Below are 21,714 nucleotides of genomic sequence, written 5' to 3' on the forward strand. Positions count from 1 at the left end.
CAGCATAGACAACATGAAAACACTGCATCGTATGGGACCAGCTGTGAACGACGACAGGTGTCGGCAAAATATACATTTCAAATTTTCAATGCGTTCGTTTGTATGTTTTTGGTACTACTGTACTTGTACCCAGTAAGTGCAATGCCTGTAAACTGACTGTAAACAACAAAATTTTGACCATAATCACAATGACGTTTCAGAGTGTCACAAGTCTCATTTGCCCAGCTGTTTTACATGTATATGAACATACCAATTAACAAAGGTCACACCAAGGTCATGTGTGCGCATAGCTGTAAGTAGTTCGGTTACAATCAAAATATAATTCGTATTTTAACATGTTAAAATACAGGTTCATATCAGTACTGTCTGAACAATAGGAGAATAGCAATACAGGCATAGCATTATGATAAATACTACTTGTGCATGCAAGCATGATTACCTCTTATTTCACACTGTGTATCTCCAAGTATCGCATCTAGTTCTGTGGAATTAAAGATTAAATTTGTAAATAATGGGTTTTTGTTAAAAAGCAACGCCCAAGTCTACATGTAGTTTTATGAATAACTGTGAAATGGTTTAATGTGATGAAGACAATCGAAATGAGCAATATCAACTTTGATTATGAATATGCCTAAATTGATCTTGGTGTAGAGTCAATATACAGCCATATCCTCTGGGCAATTCTAAGTCTAGTACAGCCCTTTCCCACTGCATTACCCATGATTACTGATTTGATGACACAAACAGCTATAATATAATAATAACAACTTTCCAGCAATAACTTAGAGCAAATATGATGTGAACACTTCTTTGGTTTCATTGCACTTTCTGTCATTGGCTGTTTATGGTCGAGCTGCATGTTGCCAACACAGTTTTTTGCAAAGAAATATTTCTCATCTAAGATGACAAGGAAACCCCCTCATACTACATATTTTCAAAAAGCAGAGACTCTAAAGTTAAGTATGGTAGCAATAGTTTACTCGAAGGATGAAGTGGGTGTATATTTGGGGTAAAAACTTCAATTTTGGTATTGATGATAACAATTACTTTAAGTCAAAAAACTTGATACTATTTTCTAAAATGTAATATTTCCCTTGAAACAAGAATATATGTACAAAAAAAATGACCATTTTATTTTGCATTATCTATCCTAAACTAAAATGGCATGGGTTGAAAGACTGACACTCAAAAAAGTGATTAAAAACATGATTAGCAAAATTAAATTCAAAATGTAAGACTTTATTGCTAAACAAAATAGGTGGTTTGTTATATAGCATTTAAAGAACATAATTTGAAAATTTCAGAAAATTTGACCAAGCTAGAGTTGAGTTAAATTCCTTGGAAATCTTGAAATTGGAAGAAAAGAGAAGCCAGGAAATTGGGTGATTTGCATACATTTGCATAAATTAACACTTCTTTATCTCGCAACTTACGGCTACTTGACAAGCTAAAAGGTAAACCCAAACAACATTTTAATCTTGGGTTAACAAATTAATGAATATTAAATATTTGCAAAAAATGTGATTTTAATCAACATACACTGTTGGGTTCAGCACCCCATTAAGTTGATCAACCAGAGTGACAGTGTTTTCAGAAAATTGGTTCTAAAAGTTCAAGATATTGCCAGCAAGTCTTCCATAAATCATGCAATGATCAGCTTCAGTATCAGCTAATTATTGTATCACACAGTTTGCAATTACAATATACATCATTATATTATAGCTTTGTCAGTACCAATGAATTTGTGACATCATATCCACACATTATTACTGATAATGTATTCCATTATTCAGCATTGCGGCCCCACAGTGAGCATGACAATCCAAGTTTTTTTTTTTGAAAACGAAAAAAGGAAGGAAAGTATCAGATAAACCATGTAATACACAAAACTATAAATCTTGATAATGGTGCACAATATTGATAATTTTTGCGTAGGTCAGCAGAGCGGAAATTTTTGCTCTGACTCGCAAGAATGCATTTGAATAACATTGTTGAACTCTGTTGATATAGTTTGCAATGAATGCTGTACTACTAGCGACATAATAATGATTGTATTGATCAGCTGACACCATGCAACTCACTGATCATGCTGATGTCGATGCATGAATATTCCATTTTCTTCATGTCTGGCATTTCACCGTGTCAGCTTTTTGAATGGCATGATATTTAAAGGTGATGTTTCAAGTTTGATATAGATGGTAGGGATGCAATTCCACTTCATTTCCATCGAAAATACATCGTTTTTTAATTCCACATTGAAGCATGAAAGTGCTGCTCATTTTTTGTGTTGAACATGCGTGTTCAGTGCAGTGCAGTGTGGAGTGCATGTAAATGTATACAGTACACAGAGTCAGGGCCGATCATGCCCGATGTTGACACTGGCTTCAAACTCAGTTTAAATTTCCATTTCTATTCATTATCTACAACTACAAATTCACTGGCATTGCCTAAACTATAAAATAATAGCAAAAATGCACCCCCTCTCGGCCCATAATGGACTCAAGCAAACTTTGTACTCCATAATGTACTTGGCTTCGCCTAATACATTATGTCGTGCGAAGTTTGCTTTCATCCATTATGGGCCCGGAGGGGGTGCATTGTTGCTTAAATATATCACAATTTTGTTTATATAACAAACAACCAAAAAATTAATTTTTTTTCTTCATCTTTCAATGATTTCTGAGTGAAATTTTTATGCCGGCCAAAGTTATATTCAATATGGGTTCAAAATTAAAATTATACATATCATTAATTTCATACCTAAAGTATATCTCTTACCTCACATATACCAGTAGGTCATATATCATTGTGAAATGATGCTACAAAAACCTCTACACTCAATGCATCAACATGAATAATTCAGCTCAGTCTTGTGTTAAACTGCAATTTCAATTTACAGGGTCAGTTATGCCAACTTTTGATGATTTTTTCACTTTAAATTTTTATTTTGTATGTCAATTCCAAGTTCTCATTCTACTCCCAACAGAGTTTTGAAATGCAATATCCCATCCCAATAGCTAAATACGGCTAGTTTTCAATCGGATTCGAACCCACAACATCCGGCATCAGTTGCCTAGCTGAGAGGCCACAGACAGAACCACTCGGCTATTAAAGCAAATTGACCACCAGATGGGTTATTAGATCAGAAACAAACTGATGTATATCTGTTTGTCTGAATAAGCTTGGCACAGTGTAAAACAAGAATCAAGACCCAAAACAACACAACATCACTACAAGTTGTAATAAAGATCTACTGCATATCATGGCCACTGAGGACCTAATAAAATTAAGACAAAATTGCCACTAGGCATTCATATTCAACTGTATCACAAAACATGCACGTTGACGTGCTTTTGGATGTCATAGTAGTATATATTGTCCTTTCTGTTGTGTTTGAATGAAACCATGTCCAGTTGTATCAAAGCATAAGTGACTCTTGAAGGACAAATACTAAAAAAAATGGTCACCAGGCTGCCATATGGAATTTTATAACAAGATAAATTGAAATGGATCTGAATGTCACAGTACTGTGTCCTCCTACCCAGTTTGCTTAAAATCGATTGGCTGAAAATCTACTGCAAAAATTAAAACAAAATGGTCTCCAATCGCCCATAATGGACCATGTTGCAAAACAAAATGTATATACAAATCATTGCATACTGTCTTTTTGCTTACTTTAAAAGAAATCGTTCAAGGCATACATAAATTATACTGGATTGGATGATGAACTAGATCAACATGCACTGTAATGCTTTTAGTGTGTTGTCCTTGTTCCAAGTCTGAGACAAAATTGGTCCAGTCATATCCATGAAATTGCATGGTCACATCCGTCAATATCTCAGGAAAGAAGCCTGTCAGCTGGTCATGCATGCCTTCATCTCATCCAAATTAGCCGACGCTCTCCTGTTTGGACTACCTTCCAAGGACATCAAGCCACTCCAACATTGCAACATCCAAAACACTGCAGCTATACTAAGGATTGTGTCAAGGATATGGAAATCTGACCATGTCACCTCTACACTAAAGGAACTTCATTGGTTACCGGTACAATACAGGATCCAATACAAAATTCTTCTGATTATACATACAAGGCATTAAATGGCACTGCTCCTGTGTATTTATCAGATCTGCTCCACATCAAACCTTCATCTCGCTTACTTCGATCCAATGATGAAAAAAGTCTTCTTCATGTGCCACGGTGTAACCTGCAAACGTATGGGAAACGCTCCTTCTCAAGAAGTGCTTCCGATTTGTGGAACAGTCTTCCGTTGCAACTTCGCCAGTCGCCTACGTTGATCACCTTTAAAAAGGGCTTGAAATCCCATCTCTTTGAGAAAGCTTTTTGATTTTTGTGCTCTTGTTCAGCGCCTTAGAACATTACCTTGCAATGGATGTTGGCACTATATAAATACTATTGATTGATTTATTGAGATGTGTTGGGATAGATGCATGGACACACACAACCAATCCATAAGTCCTCGTTCCAAACTTTGTTTGGCAGGAACTAATTATAGGTGTTGAAAGACTAGACTTACATAGTTACATAGAGCAATTTAAAGATGATGTGAACACTCTAAGATACACATTAAAAACACCGAACTTCTTGTGACTGGAATTATATTTTGGTCTAACAATTACTGTAACAAAAACAGAGATTTACCTCTTGTACTTGCAGTCTTGTAGTGAGCAGTATTATTGGACAAGAACTGCAAACAGAATAGTGCAAAATGTTAGCTTCTGATGTGCAGCTCAGTTGTAATTTTACTCAGGAAATATTAATGAAAATTTTGATAATATGCATCTTGTATTCAATAATGAACAGAACATGCTAAATATTGACAACACAGTTACAAAGCAATAACGATTATCTGAATTAATAACTCATAGAAAACACCTCATGTTAACCATTTAAAACTACACAACCTGAAGTATCGAAATATATCAAAACAACTGGCACAAAATATTGCAATACAACAACTTATTGAGGCTTTTTAAATTACCTGACAACCAAATTAAAAAGCAATATAACCTTAATAAGTTCAAGAGATTTATTACTTGTGATAACTTGTTTGCTTATATCTTAGACTGACATGTTCATTTCTTGAGTGGAATCCCATCTTCAATGCATGATGCACTGTTCTCAAGTTTTTTAAATGAACATGTACACAGAGACATTTGTACACACGTGCTCATCTAAACATACAGGTGCTGGATGCTGAGTGATCACTTGGACATGGGTGTAAAGCAGTCTTAGTATCTTAACAACAGTGATAACCTGAAGAATGGACACTGGTAAAACCTGGTTGAATGAAATATAAAGTGACCTCCAAGCTAATTTGGCATACAAGTCGAAGTAATTTAATTGACACGTTTTCTTTGAAACTGAATCATGAGACTGTCTTAAGAAAATGTCCAGAAATTCATAAGGCTCGTGCAGAGTTCAAAAATCTTTACAGATAGATGATACACTGTACACTGATATTAAAATAAAATTTACCTTCTAATGGCACTTAGGGCATGTAATATTGTGCAGAAAGGTTAGTTGTTTTATATGTATCTTTACATGTTGTCCACATGACCCTTACTCACTGGAAATGACACTGTTACTGTTAACTTACCACAAATTCAAGACCTTGAATATGAAAGTCTTCCTTTTCTTTCATTATTGATGATCTTGGAATTGCAAGTAAATAACCTAGCTGAGGCAAGTACACCACATTGCACTCTTGAATTTCATCACTAAGCTTTTTCAACTCTTCTCTTGCAACTTTAGTCATAAAATCTGGCAAACCATTGTAAGTTTTCTTCTCTACAACAAACAGTTACAGAAACGAGCTATCAGAGTTTCCTAGCAAAGTCACTTACTAAAGTGAGTTTAAAATCAAGGGTATTTAATTTTGGTCATCAAATTGAAGCCACAATACAATTTGATACACAAAACCACTCAAAGACGGCTGCCAGAGAGATTGCTTTATCCGTGTTGTTAGACATTCAATGGCTAATTTTTTATTTTGACCACAGTCCCTCCCCTGGTTGACATACACCTCATGTAGGAGCAGCTGAATACATGCAATTTCATGGGAAAAATGTATACTCCATGAATTCTTAAGTAGTCTTCTTCCTTCTTCCTCCACACACTTGCTTAGACTTTCACCTTGCTCTGTAATTTGTCCGACCTCAGTGGCTGACTTATATAGCCTGTCAACTTGTATTAGAGTAGTTGACCTTGACCCCCAACACTGTGTGTCTGTGGCTTATTACTTTGCTATTGTCGTTGTTTATTGCTAGAGTAATCAACATAATAAGTATTTCAATCTTCAGAGTTTAAAGTCCAACAGGGAACTTATAAATTCACGATTCACACCATTTCAGGGTCTTCAAATTCCACTCTAAAGTATATATAATGGAACTACAGTAACTGTACATCTGGTAGTAAAGCTGAGAATAAAGCAATGAACTTACTTTCATCAAGGTCTTTGTCAACATTTGGTTTAACAACAAACTTGTTCAGAATTGTAGATTCTTCGAAGTCCACCTACAAAGAAGATTAAACTTACGTCAAATGATTCCACGGATAAAATATTCCAACTCATCTACATAAAAGAGATCATGGTATCATGCAAATCTTCAGCGTCTGAATATAATAATGAATAAACCAGAACTGGTTTAATTATATTGACATTAGAATTTAAGTCCGCCACTTAAGATATATTAGAATTGTTCTTGATTATGCCATTCTTGGCCCCCTGATGTAAATTACTGGGAGCAATTAACAAAGTTAGAGCATATCAACCACAGTTAGCTTGTACAGATTTGCTGCACCTGTCAACAACTATCTTCTAACTGCCCTATAACTCTAGACTTAACAGCTTAAACAACCATGTGAAGTTCATCTAAACCATAAGTTAGCTGAATACTTCTTTGATTAAATATGATTGAGAAGCAGGTTATCTAGAATAAAAATTTTCCTTCTCTGTGCAATTTTGGTTTTGTGCAATTTCCCCCTTACTGTGAAGTAATGTGTTACAGTATGATTATGTAATTTGCTTATTGATAAAGTCAATTCAGTCGACAATTAAATGAATGTACGTATCTGAATTTTGAAAAGAGATTTTGATCTTCGGTGTTAATCATCGAAACCTTATACAAATTTTATGCTCCCCTGGGTCATAAAAGTGACTTTAATGGACAAGTCAATGTAAATGACATAGTCCCCACAAAATTTGAATTTGTCAATTTGCAACACTAAAGAGTACAGATGTGATTGTAATTGCAGTTTCGAAGTCCAGAAGTGCGAATTCGGCAAAAGAATGTTTTCCTTTCCTCTTTGAATAGAAGTAACATAAGCTGTAAGTGCCATACGTTCATTCATGTATGAATGGGATCAGAACATCTATGTAAGGGCACTATATCACATACAATCTTGACAATTTGTAGTAGTGAAATAGTCCGTGGATAGAAACTGAGGCAAGTATCTTGCAAGTATACGTAGTGGTGGACATCTTTCAAGTAAAGTAGTCGTACAGGGCGCTATTGCATGTAATCTTGCGAGAACAGATGCAGGTATGTTAGGGTAGCTCAAACCCCCAACTGGGACTGCCAACTGGGAATCCCAGTTGGCTCAAAATGCACTCTGGGACTGGTCCCAGTTGGCCTCCAGCCTAAGTCCCAGCTCGATTCTTAGGACCAGTCCCAGTTGGCTCAAAATGTACCCTGGGACCAGTCCCAGTTGGCTTCCAGGACTGGTCCCAGTTCGCTTCTGAGACCAGTCCCAGTTGGCTCACAATGCACTCTGGGGTCCAGTTCCCATACCAAACCTGCAGATCTACATTGAGCTGCCTGGAGGCTGTTGTAGATCTGCACAGCCGGCTATATCAGACAACTTGCAGATGTCTGCAACTTGTCTGATTTTGTGCATATATAATTAGCCTTGAGTTGCAAATAGCAGCTCATTGGCAGCTCACAGTAGATCACGAGCATCCACATGACAGCTCAAATGCAGCCCATGACTTTTGACCTGAGCTGCAGACATATTGCAGCCCACTAATTTAGGGACTGTTCAGAATTTACTTCCAGGGGAAGGCTGGACGATTTTCTATTTTCTGGGTGATTTTTTTCCATGGGCCCCCCTAGTAAATTATGGAAAAAATCTATAGCCCCCCCTCATCTTTCCTGGGTTTTTTTATGGCCCCCCCCCCCTAATATATACATGCATGCTTACACACTAAGACATATCCAGTCTAACAAGCTGCAGGAACTGTAGTGGACATTTAATCGATGATATTACATTACATTTCAGGGTTATGCAACTATAAAAAGAATGTTTTGCAGGGACTGCAAGTGGCACACTTTTGGAAAGGCCAGCATTAAACATATCTGGTTGTAAATTTCTGAAGAAAAGTTAATTACTAAATATGAATACTTCTTTTGTTTAATATGTCTCACTGATACATATGATACACACAAAGACAAGCACAGAAGTCAGTTGGAAATGGTGAACAGAAAATCAGAGGAGCAGATAATTGGCAAAGTGATATATCTCTTTGAATATTAATGGTACATCATTTGCAGATATCCAAATATTTATGAAAAGTGAGATGTACATGCACAAGTTCAGCATACATTTTCATTTGATGATGCTGAATAACTTGCAGACTCACAGTGAAAGTTTTAAGCATTAGGAATTAAAATTGGCGAAAGGCAACTAGTTTTTACTTTTCTCTTTTTTTCTAATTTGGTCGCCATAAAACCAAGTAGCTGCCACTCATGAAAGCAACAATGCTGAGGAATATTTTAGAACATTTCTTGAACAAAACACCTTATTCATAACATGAATTCATTTGTTATTCTGTTCATTCCATTCACAATCCAATGTTCATATTAAAATGCCGATAACCCTGCGTAAGTCAAAGGTCACATTTTGTCAGCAGTATTTTTCAAAATTGACAGAGCATTCATATTTCAAAATTTTTTCACAAACTTTAATTTTAAAATGGTCATGATAATGTTTACAGATGACATGAAATAATACATGTTAATTTGTTCTTTTGCCTTTTCTGCCAGCCGTCACTGAGAAATATTTGATTATACATATTAGAATGAATGGGACACAAAAGTATTAGTATCAATACACCATGTGTAAGCCTATCCACATTTCTCCTAGCCTCACACACTGAGATCACTTCTTAAACTACAGCAAATTTCTTGTGTACACAATATTTCAACAATCTGACATCATAGCATTGATGCAGTGCCACATGATCTTCTGGATGCACATATAGAATTAATGGAAAATCAACCCCTTTTGTAAATTTTTCACCCTTTATTTTTGGCAGTCATACATAATATTTTTAAGGAAAGTAAGGGAACCAGTTCCATCTGTTTTGGGCAACGAAAGGATATTTATTTTTTATGAGTGACCATGACAAAGACAATTTACATGTTAGACAGATGGTATGTTAAGAGCACCTCAGTTGCTGATGGCTTTGATTTGAAGTGATGAATTTGAAGAACTTCTTCAACTGTGGGAATTTTTTTCAATACATAGAACACCATGGTCAATATTTAAAAATTCTGACACCATGATATTAATGTATGCTACTTTCTGAATGCTCACACAACAATGGAAAATCCAGGCTTTTTCGACAGTGGAGATAGCAACTTTGTACATTTTTAAATATATGTTTGATATCCATATGCAATATTTTCAACAAATATAGGACAACCTGTTACACCTGTGTTGGTCTTGAATGGCTATAACAAAGTATTACTTAACTCTAAATACTGCATGATTCACATGCTAAATACTGGACATTTCATGATGCTTGAGGGAGGACAACATGATACTTCATTAGTTGCATAAAACAAACCACTCTGAACATTACCAAATTTTACAGCTAAAGGAGTTCAACTAAACATGTTGAGTTTATCTGTCACCCAGGTAGCATCTATGGTTCTCTTTTGTATAGATCAGAAATTCTGGGCAAATATTGAATTGATGTTATTTTTCCTTGGCCCCCCCCTAAAAGCTTGAGGTATTTTTGTCTGGCCCCCTCTAATTTTTCTTTGGGAAACTGGGTGGCCCCCCCCCTTGAATATCCTCTGGCCCCCCTAGAAGTAAATTCTGAACAGTCCCTTACATATAACAGCTCATAGCAGACCACTTGCAGACATATAACAGCTCAAAGTAGAAATTGCTCATTTACAATACAAGTAGGTCACATTTTATTTGTATACACACAAAAACATAGGGCCTAAGTCCCTGAAGCTACTTTAGACATGGATACAAAATTAAGTATTTCCTGACTTGTATGAAATTCTCACTAAGGTCATCCTAGGGACCTGTAAACCAAATATTAAAGCAGTCTGACCAGCGGTTTTGAAAAAAAAAGCAACCCAACAGTCCACAGACTTCTGCTGTGTTATGTGGAGAATAACTTTTTGTGACACATGTATTGATGAAGAAGGTGGATATCTTTGATAGCTCATTTCAGGATGGCCTGACCAAAAACAGCAAAATTAGCTGCAAAAATACGAATTTCAAATTGAAGATTTCATCATTTTAATATATTACATTAAGATAAAGCCTAGGAACCTGTATACCAAATATCAAAGCTATCAGATGGTTAACTTTTGAGACACAAATATTTTGACCAAAAATGGCAAAAATTGACCCCAAAATACAAACACAGGGCCAAAGTCCCTGAAGCTACTATAGACATGGATACAAAATTAAGTATTTCCTGACTGTATGAAATTATCTCACTAAGGTCATCCTTGGGACCTGTAAACCAAATATTAAAGATGTCTGACCAGCAGTTTTGAAAAAACAAGCGACCAAACAGTTGACAGAGCTCTGCTTTGTTATGTAGAAAATAACTTTTTGTGACACACATATTGATGAAGAAGGTAGATATCTTTGATAGCTCATTTCAGGATGGCCTGACCAAAAATGGCAAAATTAGCTGCAAAAATACAAAATTGATGATTTCATCATAACTTCAGTATATTATATTAAGATAAAGCCTAGGAACCTGTATACCAAATATCAAAGCTATCAGACGAGTAACTTTTGAGAACCAAATATTTTGACCAAAAATTGCAAAAATTGACCCGAAAATACAAATATTGAAGATTTCATCAAATATAAATATATCACACTAAGACAACCCCTAGGAACCTGTATACCAAATATCAAAATATCAGACAAGTATTTTTGAGAAACACATTTTTTGACCAAAAATGGCAAAAATTGCACCAAAAATACAAAATTGCAGATTTCGTCATATATTCAATATTACCATATTTAGTTCATCTGTAGGAACCTGTATACCAAATATCAAAGCTGTCAGACGAGCGGTTTTGATGAAATAAAGTTTTGACCATAAATGACAAAAAAATTCCTTAAAAATACAGAATTTGCATATTTCATCACAATTTGAACAAATCTAAGTTGGGTTATCCCTAGGGACCTGTATATCAAATAACAAAGCTGTCTGACCAGCGGTTATGAAGAAGATTTTTTACCAAAAACGCCTTTTTTGGTACTAATTTGCATATTTTCATCAATATCAAAAAATAAAAAAATAGTTTCTCAAAATCATATTTTTCATCTACACAACAAATATCAAATCAGTAAGTACTGCGGTTCTCAAGATATTTGAGAGGACGGACTCCTCACAAACGGACATACATACATACATACATACATACATACATACATACATACATACAGACTGACGACAGACGCCGGATGGATACCCATCTCAATAGCTTCTATAGACTAGTGTCTATAGTAGCTAAAAATTGAAGATTCCATCAAATTTCAATATATCACATTAAGACAACCCCTAGGAACTTGTATACCAAATATCAAAGGCATCAGACAAGTAGTTTTTGAAAAAAACATTTTTTGACCCAAAATGGCACAAATTGCACCAAAAATACAAAATTACAGATTTCATCATATATTCAATATATCCCATTTAGCTCATCTGTAGGAACCTGTATACCACATATCAAAGCTGTCAGACGAGCGGTTTTGATGAAATAAATTTTTGACCAAAAATGACAAAAAAAATTCTTTAAAAGTACAGATTTGCATATTTCATCACAATTTGAACAAATCTGTAATTATGGATGTCTTGCCAACAGAAGTCTCACTGACTAACAGAGACACATACTGACAGAGAGCCAGCAATGTGACATCAGCTCCAGTGTATGCATACAGCGACTAAAAAATTGCACCTTAGTCTATTTGAGCATAACCACATAATGTATGCATTTAAGCCTCAGAACCATGCTCTCTTGAAACAGAAAAGCTTGTCTGCCACCAGCATATAGGCATGTAATAAAAACTAATATATATATATATATATATATATATATATATATATATATATATATATATATATATATATATATATATATATATATATATATATATATATATATACAGTCAAACCTGTGTATAGTGGTCACTCAATGGACCAAGAAAAAGTGACCACTATATGGAGGTGGCCTTTCTATAGAGGGTGGGTGTGGCATTACTTTCTGTGCAGGTGGTGCGCTAAGTGGTGAATTTAGGGAAAGATAAAAGCAATTACAAAAGTCCATAACATAAATCTGTTAAAAATCATAGAACAGCTATTTAGTTTCTGAAAGCTTGTAATGCAGATGTAAAATCAGTAAAAGAAGACTTATTTCGTGCATTCCAGTCTGAGCATTTTTTGATAGAGGTCATTGAGAGTCAGATATACTGACCATTATATATACAAGTTTTGTACCAAAATGGAGCAATTCCATGTGACCACTGACCACATAAGAGAGGTGGCTGTTCTGTAGAGGGCCTTTAACATGTAAAATGCCACAGGACTGCCACAAATCGACCACTATAAAGAGGTGACCGCTCTGTAAGGGTGACCACTATGACAGGTTTGACTGTATATATATATATATATATATATATATATATATATATATATATATATATATATATATATATATATATATATATATATATATATATATATATATATATATATATATATATATATAAACCTTAAACATCATAGCCCAAAAAAGGGAAAATGTACTCTCAAGGCAAGAGACCACATGCCCTCCTTCATCGAGCAAATGGTCATCTATTCTTGGGCAGATAGTCCTATGTTTGGGCTAAAATATATATTGTAGAAGAACAATATCCTACGATTTTGATGATTAAACCAGCAATGTAATGCAGATCCTCTGTAAATGATCTGCTGATCTGTAAGAAAAAACAATAAAGTGTGATTTTGTGTATGATGACATCAAAGTTGCAGATACATTCAAGTACATGAATAGCATCAACACAAACTCTTCTCAAAGTACCTGTAAATCAAAAATCTTTGCTCTAACAATTTTTATATTTTGTACATTTATATTTATACATTTATGGAACATACAACAAAGTTAAAATTCATATCTTCAACCCATGACATATCTACACTATAAGCGGAATCTGTGTTTTATCACAGATGTGTTTTGTGATTACACCTAGCTATCTGCCTTCCTTGCATCTTCACTGTCGTCCCCTTAGCCAATCGGCTCTTCTACCCATGACTGTTATCAATTCTCCTTCCAAGCCAATCAGCCACGTTTGCACACGACACTACATAATCAAGCCTTAGTCTGGTTCCCTGACCCATTTCCCCGGTAGAGGGCGTGGGGAAATATAGGGTCAGGTACCGGGTAGCCATCTTGAACAGAATTTTGTTCAAGATGGCGGAGGTTAGTCACCTGACAGAACATGCTGCAACAAATATGGCTGCTACCATGAAAACGCCGGTCAAAATTCGACTGGATCAGAATTATGTTCGAACACTAGTATCCAAACCAAAAACATTGGCACACGAGACGGGAAACATAAACTGAAAGGATTAATCCAGAAGTACGGGGAAATAGAGGTGATTGAAGGCTGGCTGTGATATCGCACTAGTACGCTAGGGTCATTGAGGTCATCGCCGACTGTGGCGTGACCCCAATGACCCGAGCACGTTCGATACACGCCACAAGTACTGCTGCGATGTCACAGCTACTTGAAAGCAAACTTTGTTGGAACTGCGAACGACGATTGATTTCGATGGATAGAATGGTGTCCGAATTTCGTGAAAAATGCCAGGCGTCATGTCGAAGTTCTAAAAGTATCAAGAGGTGTGCTAAATCACAGTGGCTAAATCATGGAGGTAAAAAGTCTTTCTTTCTACCTCCATGGCTTTGTGGTACAAACAAGAAGTTGGTGTCAAGTGAGCCTGAAAGTGCGAAACCCAAGAAACATGAGAAAAAGTTACAAGTAGTACTTTAATCCAATCACAACTTGTTTTATTTAAACCAATAGCGTCCATGTTTACATTAGCCGGTACCTGACCCTATATTTCCCCACGCCCTCTACTGGGGAAATGGGTCAGGAAACCAGACTAAATCAAGCCTTTGTCTCATCGCTCCCATTCATTCATTCATTCATTCAGCCGCTGAGTTCATGCCATACCAGCTCAGCCTATTACTCTACGTCCGGATACGCTTACGATCCCTTCCGTCGAACAACTATGCCAGCCAAAGGACGTCCGAAGACAGCCAAAAAAATCTCAGCATCCGAATGCTCAACCAGCTTCAAGACCCCGCGCGCAGCCTTACACAAGGCCGGCCACTCGCTCCCTGTCTCGCTCCACTGCAAGTGCAACGTTGGATACTATAACTGCGAATACGGAACACGTAGGTGGTACTACACGTATTACTCACAATCCTTCTAATCGGCCTCAGGCAAATGACGGTCCTGGCATTCAAACCGAGTTCGGACCCAGGTCTCCTTCAAGAGTTCCATTGTCTGCAATGGTTCCTTCGGCCAGCATCTCGGCGGGCAGCGTCCCAAGCCAACAGTACCACCAAGAAGATAGTTATGTAACAACTGCCATGTTTACGCAGCTGCAAGACTCAGTCAACACGATATCCAATATCCTGCAACAGCAACTTCGACCAGCGGCCACTGAGTCACCTATGAACCCTCTGACGTCACTTCCCAAAGTTCCACTACAAACGTAAAGTTGGCGTCATCCTCATCCTCAGCCTCAGCCTCAGGTGACCTTTCTAGCTGACGCTGAAAATGACGCTACTCAGCGTCAGCTTCAGCGTCGTATCAAAAGATTGCCGAAGTTAAGCTACCCGATGACGGATAAATGATAAAATTCGCTCATAGCTTAAGAAAATAACAACTCCATTCTTTCTCAACTTTCTTTTGAATCGTAATACTGGTTCGCAGGTAATATTTTATCGTTAGAATATCTCATATATATGGAAGACCGGTCACGACATGCGAGTTTTTTAAACTGCGATCTGCGGTTAGGGTTAGTGTTAGGGTTAGGGGTTAGGGTTAGGGCTAGGGCTAGGGTTACCTGCGTCTTTAAACTGTGACTGCGACCTAACCCTAACCCAGCTAACCCTAACCCCTAACCCTAACACTAACCCTAACCCTAACCCCTAACCCTAACACTAACCCTAACCGAAGATCGCAGTTTAAAAAACTAGCATGTCGCATGTCGTGACCGGTCTTCCATACATATAGACTAGTTTTTTGGAAATGTTCGTAATTTCCAGTCCATGGATCCGCGGATGTTTTTGTTGATCCTCTCAACTCTTGTGTTAAGATTTTCCAAAAATTGGTGCAAAAAGGTTTACATGGTCCGAAATGTATAAAAATCGCCACCATGAGAGGCGATATGAAAGCCCTAATTATTCAAAGGACATATAAAACAATTAACTTGTATAACTATGACTTGAGGCCTGAAAAGTCAATGTATTAAACCTACAACCTTTGAACTTTAAGGAAATTGAGGGCTATAAGAATGTTGCGTTGTAACTACATCATGAGAAACGGATATTAAGAGGAGAGGTTACTAAATATTATGAAATACAAACCCAACTGTGTTTTGATTAACATTTTCAGTGATATGAAACTTTGAGCACATGTTTAAAGTTGTTTTTACTTATCATTCCATCAGAAGCATTCGGGAATAATCGGATCTGACGCCGGTGAAGCTGATGCTGTAGCGTCATCCTCATCCTCATTTTCGCGTGACCCCTGAGGCTGAGGATGAGGATGAGTATGACACCAACTTTACGCTCGTAGTTCCACTCCAGAACGTAAACAACACAATCCAAGATGGCGGCGCCCAATGTTCTAACAACGTCGATGTCATCCCCTCCACATCGTCGTCCAACAACTTGCTACGGACCCGCTGAACGCCTTCAGAAAGCCTACCACATATCGAAGTGGTGTCTCCAGCGATTTGCCGCGATATCCTTGCAGGTAAGGATGTGAATCTTGCCTGTTTACTCATCCCGGCTATGGTTCAAGCGACAGCCAACGTCACATCGTCATCGGCGACGAAGCCCTATCACTCAAAGCGCTATACGATTCGCGAGTAGCCCGCTCGCTTACTATCCAGGAATTCATCCTAGCCTTCTCCATCTATAAAAACGTTATGTGCGAGGCTTTCCCGAACCGACGCGGAGAGTTAGATGCGTATCAACGTCAAATCGTGGGCATGTCCAGCCGTTTCAATGGCCTAGCATTTTACGAGTACCACCGGCGTTTTTCCGCTAGGGCGGCAGCTTTACTTCTCAAATCTCAATCACAATATCAAAGTCGATTGGGCCCATCGTGATAAAGACCTCTTCTGCTCTATTTTTTCTGGTCTACGGGCAGTATTGTGTAACCTCTGAGGCAGCGTTTCCCATGCTACAGAAATCTGCCCTCAACTGGCCCCAGGCAGTAAGAAACCGGTTTCTTCAGCGGCGACCACTCGATCATCGTCACAAGACAGAAAAGGACAACTTCGTGTATTCCATCAAGGTAGAGAACTATGCAGTAATTTCAATGCCTCCAGCGGCTGCACCAAGGCGAACTGTACATTATAATGCGCACTACTGCTCTCAATGTTTCTCAGATAAACACAGTAAAGCCCAAGGAAAATGCCCTAGCAAAAACCCCACAACGAACTGACTACCATCGAAGGCCTCTACTCCAATTAATATCGCAAGTCTGATTGAACATTTAACCCCTCATCCGGATCGGAACTTTGTCAACGCTCTAATTTCAGGCTTGCAAGATGGCTTCCACACAGGTGTCCGCAATGCACCCTCGTCAACTTTCATCGGCCGTAACTTACTCTCAGCCACAAACTGTCTCAGAACTAATAGATTCTGAAGTAAGCAAAGGGTATTTACTTGGCCCGTTTGAGCAGCCACCCTTTGCTAACTTCCGCTGTAGTCCTATCGGTCTTGCCGAAAAGAAATATTCTGCGAAAAAACGTCTCATCATTGATCTTTCCTCGTTGCGTAACGACCCAGTCACTTCAAGCATAAACGAACTCATTGACAAGGAAGAATTCAGTCTATCTTACGTTAAACTCGATGACGCCATTGCCTCTATATTCTCAGACTTGGAAAGGGTTCTTGGCTCTGCAAAACGGACATTGTTGATACCTTTAAGTTGATCCCTATCCATCCATCGCTATGGCATCTATACGGTATCCAGTGGCAAGGCCGTTTTTACTTCTTCGTACGTCTCCCCTTCGGCTCTCGTTCTAGCCCAAAGATTTTTGACCAACTTTCAACCGCCATTTCTTGGATAGCAGAGAAGGTATACGATATTGACACCATTTTCCACCTCCTCGACGATTTCCTCACCGTCGACCCTCCATCCTTTGATGCCAACCAAACAATGGCCCTCCTGACCTTGATATTCCGTCGTCTCGCTATCCCAATTGCACCGCACAAAACCGTCGGGCCCACCAACTGCCTTGAATACCTCGGCATTGAATTAGACACCATAAAGATGCAAGCCCGCCTGCCACAAGAGAAACTCGACAGAATACTCGGTCTCATCGCTTCTTTCCTAAATTGCAAATTCTGCACGAAAAGGCAACTACTCAGTCTACTCGGTCACCTCACATTTGCGTGTCGTGTCGTGGTACCAGGAAGAACTTTCATTTCTAGACTCATTGAATTGTCTAAGGCCACACAAAATCTAGACTATCACATCACCATTTCATCAGAAAGCAGGCTCGATCTCACAATGTGGCACCATTTTCTCGCGAGCTGGAACGGCATTTCCATGTTCCTCGACACAAGTACAACAGCAGCATCAGACATGGAACTTTATACAGATGACAGCGGCATTGGTCACGGCGGCTACTTCATCGGCCATTGGTTCCAAGAACGCAGGGACAGCAACCTGCGCTTAGACTCCGACCCTGCACTTTCTATAGCCTTCCAAGAACTGTATCCTATTGTCATTGCCGCTCTCCTGTGGGGCCATCTCTGGGCGCGCAAACGCATACTGTTCCACTGTGACAATTCAGCTACCGTCCACATCATCAACAAAGGACGATCCAAGTCACCCATCATCATGAAATTAATGAGGCGCCTCATTCTTCTGGCAGCCACACATCACTTCATGTTTCATGCCGAACACATCCCTGGGAAGTTGAACACTATTGCTGACTCTCTGTCTCGTTTTCAGATGCAGCGCTTTCGGGACGAGGCACCACACGCGGATCCAGCCCCCTGCCAAGTGCCCTCAGAAGTAATGTTCCACTGAACGAATCTGTGGCAATCTTCCAACAAGCTTCACTAAGCAAGAGGACAATCGGTTCCTATTCGTCGGGGGTTCGCGCATGGAAAACTTTCTGCGCGTTGTCAGACGTTCCAGTGAGTTCAACGTCTCTGCCTGATGTGTCTGAAGAGCTTTTAGTCTATTTTGTTTCCCACTGTGCCATCTTCCTTCACCTGAAATTGTCCACCATCAAACTGTATCTAGCGGGAATACGCTCCTATTACATTATGAATGGCCATCGCAATCCCCTTGTGTCAGAATACAGCCATCCTTACCCATGCCTCAAGAATGTTCTCAAGGGGATCCATCGTGTACAAGGCTCAAGCACAAGACCACGCCTCCCCATTACAGCCGACATTCTCCGGCGCATGTGCAACATCCTCAACGAAGGAGTATTCGGCCCATACGTAGACCTTCTGTTGCAATCGGCATTCCTCCTTGCCTTCTTCGGGTTTCTACGCTGTAGCGAGTTCACATCCACCACCCATAAGTTTGACCCTCAGCGTAACCTCTGCTTCGGGGACGTTACCACCACTGCATTCAACGGACGAGTCTCCTATCTGTCAGTACGACTGAAGTCATCAAAAACTGACCAATTTCGCTGTGGCTTCAACCTGCGCCTCTTCCCCACAGGTACCGCAATTTGTCCTGTTTCCGCGTTACTCCGTTTCATGTCTGTCCGTCAAGCTATGTGTCCAAGTGCATCCGAACCCTTTTTCCTCCTGCCAGAAAGAACACCTTTAGACCGCAACACGGTCACAACATTTCTGCGGACTGTTTTATCACGTGTCGGCCTTCGACCGGATTTCTTTGCTGGCCATTCCTTCCGCATTGGAGCAGCCACTTCAGCCGCAGCATCACAAATTCCAGACCACCTGATCCAGACATTGGACAGATGGTCAAGCAACTGCTATTGACTTTACATAAGAACATCAGAAACTTCCTTGCGTCATGCTTTTCAACGGCTAGCCTCCTAATTCTCATGGCGCCACCCTGTTTAATTCTGGACTCACTGGGTGCACACTCAAACACTTTTTAACGGCTGCCTATTCGTCATTGCAAGTCAGCCTCATTCCATTGCATTATGACTCACACGTTACATGTCTCGTCGTGTTTCACGTCTGTGTTCTGTCACCTAACGTTCCTACATGTACGTTGTTTCCACCTGGGCTCGCACAGTTTACCTGTCCCCCAGGACCCCCTCCCCCCAAGCCGTATCACCACCGCGGTGATTCCTTGGGTGCGAGAACCTTGTCTTGTTCCATCCATGTTTCCACCTGGGCTCGTACAGTCTACCCGGTCCCCAAGGACCCCCTCCCCCAAGCCGTATCATCACCACGGTGATCCCTTGGGCGCGAGAACCTCGTTTTTGTTCCATGTTTCCATCCGGGCTCGCACAGTTTACCTGTCCCCCGGGACCCCCTCCCCCCAAGCCGTATCACCACTGCGGTGATCCCTTGGGTGCGAGAACCTTGTCTCCGTTCAACATGCTTCCACCTGGGCTCGTACAGTTTACCTGTCCCCAAGGACCCCCTCCCCCCCCCCAGGCCGTATCACCACCGCAGTGTTCTCCTGGGTGCGAGAACCCCCTTTACTAACATCATTCTCAATTTCTTGACTCCTTTTGGGGGTCACTTCAGTCATACTTCCTTCGTTTGGGCTTTGGATTCCATCCTGACCCCCATTTCTCGGGAATTCCACTCCTTTCCCACATTGCGGCCTCTCAGGATGGATTCATCATCAAGGTCATGTAGACCTTGACCCCAAGGTCACCAATGACCGTTGCTCAGTTGCTTGACTGAATAAGGGGCCCTCTCCCATATATTTTGCTCATATTTTATTGTAGGTTAGTCTGCTACTTCTATTTTGACTGTTTTGTATTGTAAGTTTTGATAGTACTTAGTTTGAGATCTGCAAGGGCACTAGTTCTATGCCCCTTACTGCTTTATATTTGCCGTTTCATTTTGTGCTTTATTCTATACTTTGTTGGCGTTACGTTCTCCTTTTTGCAATAAACCCTCCTGTTTTTCCTCAACTTAGCGGTGGTGTATTCACAAAGTGGAATCTGTGTTTTATCACTAGATGTGTTTTGTGATTACACCTAGCTATCTGCCTTCTTTACATCTTCACTGTCGTCCCCTTAGCCAATCGGCTCTTCTACCCATGACTGTTATCAATCCTCCTTCCCAGCCAATCAGCCACGTTTGCACATGACACTACATAATCAAGCCTTTGTCTCATCGCTCTCATTCATTCATTCATTCATTCATTCAGCCGCTGAGTTCATGCCATACCAGCTCAGCCTATCCCACCACCATCCCCTGTCTCCTCCTCTCTTTCTCCCTTTCTTTCAAGTGTCCGGGCTTTGGATTCCATCCTGACCCCCATTTCTAGGGAATTCCACTCCTTTCCCACATTGCGGCCTCTCAGGATGGATTTATCATCAAGGTCATGCAGACCTTGACCCCAAGGTCACCAATGACCGTTGCTCGGTTGCTTGACTGAAGGGGCCCTCTCCCATATATTTTCTCCCATATATTTTGTTCATATTTTATTGTAGGTTAGTCTGCTACTTCTATTTTGACTGTTTTGTATTGTAAGTTTTGATAGTACTTAGTTTCAGATCTGCGAGGGCGCTAGTTCTATGCCCCTTACTGCTTTATATTTGCCGTTTCATTTTGTGCTTTATTCTATACTATGTTGGCGTTACGTTCTCCTTTTTGCAATAAACCCTCCTGTTTTTCCTCAACTTAGCGGTGGTGTGTTCACAAATAGATATTGTGAGCAAGTGAACAGCAATTATCAAGTAGTATCAAGTGCACAGACATACCAATACATAGATATACATAATATACATAATGTGGCGGACGCCACATGTGGGGCAGGATGCGCTTACTATTTTCGAAACACCTGACATCACTTCTTGGTCTTCTGGCCAGAGGTCCATATATCTTTCTTTCATGAATATGACTTTGTTTGTGTACCGTCTATACTGTCTGTTCTGTGCTGTTTTGTGTCTATGTTTACAACTATTGTATTACGAATTCTGACCTAATGTCATTGAT

At 39.4% G+C, this 21,714-nt stretch overlaps 1 protein-coding gene across 3 annotated transcripts in view; it reads right to left on the reverse strand.

Moving 5' to 3' along the window:
* LOC139139386 (mutS protein homolog 5-like) overlaps positions 1–21,714 on the reverse strand; it is a 258,320-nt gene that overhangs the window by 37,062 nt on the left and 199,544 nt on the right. For 2 of the 3 annotated variants that reach the window (XM_070708290.1, XM_070708288.1), the window contains exons 13-17: positions 13,208–13,264; positions 6,463–6,535; positions 5,619–5,809; positions 4,661–4,706; positions 440–481 (exon numbers count right to left, since the gene is read on the reverse strand). In XM_070708290.1, coding sequence (XP_070564391.1) covers positions 440–481; positions 4,661–4,706; positions 5,619–5,809; positions 6,463–6,535; positions 13,208–13,264 — 409 coding nt within the window. The remainder of the gene's footprint in view (positions 1–439; positions 482–4,660; positions 4,707–5,618; positions 5,810–6,462; positions 6,536–13,207; positions 13,265–21,714) is intronic. The other variant, XM_070708289.1, reaches the window with a different exon arrangement.

The sequence above is a fragment of the Ptychodera flava genome, chromosome 8 (genome assembly GCF_041260155.1).
Source record: "Ptychodera flava strain L36383 chromosome 8, AS_Pfla_20210202, whole genome shotgun sequence".
NCBI lineage: Eukaryota > Metazoa > Hemichordata > Enteropneusta > Ptychoderidae > Ptychodera > Ptychodera flava.